The sequence below is a fragment of the Phalacrocorax aristotelis genome, chromosome 6 (assembly GCF_949628215.1).
Source record: "Phalacrocorax aristotelis chromosome 6, bGulAri2.1, whole genome shotgun sequence".
NCBI lineage: Eukaryota > Metazoa > Chordata > Aves > Suliformes > Phalacrocoracidae > Phalacrocorax > Phalacrocorax aristotelis.
In genome coordinates, this window is record NC_134281.1 from 52,761,745 (window position 1) to 52,766,079 (window position 4,335).

A 4,335-nucleotide genomic window follows, 5' to 3' on the forward strand; every position below is an offset into this window, starting at 1 on the left:
TTTTAACTTTCACATGTATGTCCAAAGTATGCTGAAAATACATAAGTTTCAGCATCTCACCTACCAAAACCACCTAAAGCATAAGAATAATAGCTGCATGTGGTTGTTCAGGGAAGAAACAAGTGGAGAAAACTACTAAGATGTAGCAAATGTAGCTGACTGAGCAATACACTGTGTTAAATCGGAATTTTTTCTTTTTAATCCATTAGCTTTCCTTTTTGTTTACAAGATAGTGTCAATCCTTTCCCCTTCAAATCTGCTTCCAACTTCCAGCTATGCTATCTATGCTCAAGTAGTTAAAACCAGCAACGCATTTTCCTTTTAGTAAGCTTGATGCACAACCTAGACTGCAAAGAGGAAGAAAGAGACAGCAATGTAGATGCACTGTAAGTGTTTGGCTTGGGACTTGCTGAAGCTATATTTCTACAGATCACACATACAGAGTAACTGCTTTATGCATTCCCCTTTTACAGAAAAATTTCTTGAAACTGCTTTCTTTCACTCAAAAGGAAAACTCCACATAAGATGTAGCGTAACTCTTACCTTTGTTGTTGATGCATCGGTGGTAGCTGATTTCCAAAAGCTATAAACAAATATTGTTAAAATTAAATTCAAACAAGTTGTATAATTTACAACTAAGCTTCTCCTTTGATAATAAAACTTAATTGTATCAACTTTTGTCCAAGTTGACTTTTAAAGAAGTGTTATCGAAAGGTTTAAAAACAGCTAAAATGATTCTCAGCTGTTGCTAACATCATTGCCAGTTTTACAAAGCAGACTTGCACTGCTTCAAGAAAATAAGGTGTAAACCCCCTGCCATTCTTTCCATCTTACTGATTCAAGTATGACCTACCAGAACACTGTTTCAAATTCTTGTTCTAACAATGTTACACTTGTTTAGGTTATTTTTTGCAACAAAATAAAAATTACTTACAGTCATTCTGAGGAGCAACTTTCTTAGCATCTGGTTGATCTGCAAAATTAAGATTTTTTAAATTTTTTTTGCCAAGAAATTCAAGACCTGTTTACACCTTTTAGTGTGAATTGTAAATTTCCAGTGTATTTTAGTCCCCCTTTCCTTTTTTTTCCTTTTCTTTCTTTTTTTTCCTCCAATTTCAGGGAGTTGATCATCTGAATAAAAGAAAGAATCTCACGAACACTCAGCACTTGGTTAGTATAGCTGAAAAGATGTTAGGTTTTTCCATATTATCTATTCAGTAGTTTAAGAAAAGGCAGTTTTCAGAACACACTGTAGATTGCTCACAGATACCCAGTCACTGAAACTTAACTAAGACAAGGAACAAAGTTTAGCTCTGTTGGTTGCTCAAGCTAATGATGCTTCTATAGTAAAAAAGAAAAAAATCAAATCCATACAAAAATCAACAATGATTTAAAGAAAAAAAGTTTCTGACAATGACCACAAATCTAGATCAAACATCTGAAAACACTATCACATGGCAATGCAATCTCAATCTGAATGTCGATATGAAATTCCTATCCAAATATGAAGCATTTCATAGCATAAAACTTCAAAAAAAAGCAGACTTAATGCAACTACATCACTACCATCCAAATCCTTTCTGTACAGTAAAGGAATAAAAGGCACAATAAACCTATATCTGAAAAGATAGACTTCAGATGCTTCCTTCCCACCCCAAAATGAAGGTTATATGAACCACCATAACTCATGTGCAGCAAAAACTCAGACACATATTCCAAGAAATATTTGTGTCAATCCAGAAAGATCCACTAGTTTATGTCATGTTTACATACTAAACACAGGTAATAAATAAAAATTCCTGCCTTTAAAAGGAGAGGGCATTCCCTCCCAGTGTGTTGTACTGCTCGGACTTGTCCAAGAGCCATCTACACATAAAATAAAAAGAATACATTACATATATCATCTGAAGCATCATTAGCTCATTTTTTGTATATTAAAAACCTCACCGTTAATAGAAAAAAAAGACTTTATTACAGGACACAAGAACTCCTGATATAAAGCTTTTGTTACATTCTGTAGACTGAGTTTCAATCCTCTAAAAGGAAAAAAAGGCATTGCTCTTTTGTGAGACCTATTAACATTTCAACAAGCTCAGAGATTTCTTTCCACAATTTAGCCAGGATTTTATGTGTATATTAGACATATCAAACCCTGTTAAGTTCAAACTGGCTGCTTAGTAAGAGACAGACGACAACACACACTCATTTCGGGAGAAGACTTTACTGCAGTATAAGGCAAATCCAAAAAGCTGCAAGTTAGAAGATTTAAATATGATCTTATCAGGGTTCACACATGCTATGTAGGCTTAAATATGATTACACAAGTGTCTACAAGGTAGAAAATTGATTTTCCTGTCTTTTTTTAAAGTCCTATGCTTTCACAATGAAATGCATTAATACTTTTATTTGAAATTGTGCCGTAATAAAGTATATGAAAAAATCAAATTTACGGAGTGAGCACTTCTTACCCTAACTGTGATTTACAAACGGTAATCAGTCCTACACAACAACAAAAGACTTAACTGACATACCTGCGTAAGTGTTTCTCAACCATTAATTTATCTGCCCCCCTTCCCTGGCACACATTTTCCTCTTATCAGCATTTAAACCACATTTAAAATATTTTAAAACAGGCCTACATTCACTTCACTTTAGAGCACAATGGTTTAAAACAGATTCCCCCATTAAACTGAAAATGAAAAAACATGTCATGATCTAGAGGGAACAAAATATTTTTATGCTGTGCTATGGCAAAAAAAAAAACCACAAAGGGAAAAAAAACCACCTGCAATCTTTCTAGCACCATGGCCATACTCAATAAAAACAAATGCAGCAGTAACGAGTGCATACCTCCATCCTCAAGAGGTCTTTTTTGTCCTCCATAACCGTAGTCGTTTGAATTCATTGATGTGCCAGCATCTCCTCCAATTTTTGCTGCAATCTAAACAAAAGGCAGATGTTGTAAGTTTTAAAAAAATAAACACCAAAATAAATCAGTCAGTCCTCGTTTACTCCAGGTCTTCTAAGAGATTTTAAGCGATTTGGACAATGCATATTAAGATGACCCCAGTTACGCAGAATGCTGCTAGAAACAGTTCTGCTCACAGAAATTTTATTTTTCAATGTCTTCACGAGACTTGCGCTCATCCTTCAACAGCAAAGCTATTATATTTTCTTCATCGGTTGGAAAAAAAAACCCACAACAAAAAACCCAAACCAAAACCCAAACCCTGCCTTTCAAGCACCGTAAAGTTTTTGTAAAAGGTGCTTTTCCTTTTCTACCCGTTCTTCACGAAACACTGCGGTATCTCACAGAGGGCCCGAGTGCTCAAACTATTTCAAACCTCAGTAACCCAGACTACATCAGGTCTTCAAATATTGCCAGAACCGCGGCGGGTTATTGCCCGACGAGGCGAAAATTTTACCCGAGAAATAGTGAAAACATCGCCCGTGGAGAAAGCCTACAAATAAAACATGGGGATAAAGAACTTCCGAAAAGACAGCCCTCCGCAGGCCGCAGCGCTTCCCAACCGGTCCAGGCAGGTTAGCGGGCACCGAGGGCGCCCCGGGGAACGCCGCGCGGGCCGAGCGGCGGAGCCGCCCTCCCTCCCTTCCTCCCGCCGCCGGGCACCGGTAAGGCGGCACACCGCTCCGCCGCCGGCTGGCATTTCCCCTCCCGGCCGACCGGCAGCGGGGACCCCGCCACGCCGCCCTCCTCACGCCGCCACCCGTCATGGCGCGGACGGCGGCGGGCCCGGCCGGGGCGCCAGCGGGCAATGGCGGGGCGGAGAGCCGGGCTGACTGAAAAATAAACCCTCTCACCGCCCGAAGAGGCGCGGGGCCGGGACACAGCTCCCCCCCACCCTCCCACAGGCGCGTCCTGGCGAAGGGGCCCCTCCTCAGCTCTGCCCGGAGCTCGGCGCCGTGAGGCCGCACCCGCCGCCTCCTCCCGCGGCCGCCTCCAGGCCCCGGGACCCGCGGGCCCATTGATTTGGCAGAGCCACGTTACACACGCACACACCTGCCTAGCCCTCTGCAGCGCGTCTTTAAAGGCATCATTCACTCCTCCACCTCCACCGCCGCCTCCCCCGGGCGCGCCCGAAGCAGGAGGGGGCACCGTGGAATAGTCCGCCATAGTCGCTCAGCCACCGCTTCCTGCCCCGCTCGCTGCCTGCCAAGAAAGAAAGAAAATGGCGGCGGGCGGGAGCCTTTCACATTCCTGCGCGGCATCGTGCTCGGGGAGGGGGGAGGGAATGGGGCCTCACCTCGCGAGACCTCGCGCGAGATTTCATGGGCGCGCCGGAGAACAACGGAGAAACCTCGCGGCGTTTCGCC

The 4,335-nt window shown here is 42.6% G+C and overlaps 1 protein-coding gene across 23 annotated transcripts in view; it reads right to left on the reverse strand.

The window, feature by feature from the left end:
- The window catches only part of FUBP1 (far upstream element binding protein 1), a 36,806-nt gene extending 32,568 nt beyond the window's left edge, over positions 1-4,238 (reverse strand). For 10 of the 23 annotated variants that reach the window (XR_012661270.1, XR_012661264.1, XR_012661262.1 and 7 more), the window contains exons 1-5: positions 4,022-4,238; positions 2,851-2,941; positions 1,804-1,866; positions 935-973; positions 544-583 (exon numbers count right to left, since the gene is read on the reverse strand). Coding sequence is in view for 13 of the 23 variants with exons in the window: in XM_075097968.1 (XP_074954069.1) it covers positions 544-583; positions 935-973; positions 1,804-1,866; positions 2,851-2,941; positions 4,022-4,135 (347 nt within the window). In the remaining 10 variants the exon portion in view is untranslated. The remainder of the gene's footprint in view (positions 1-543; positions 584-934; positions 974-1,803; positions 1,867-2,850; positions 2,942-4,021) is intronic. The other 13 variants (XR_012661269.1, XR_012661267.1, XR_012661268.1 and 10 more) reach the window with 4 other exon arrangements.
- Positions 4,239-4,335: the final 97 nt, after the last annotated feature.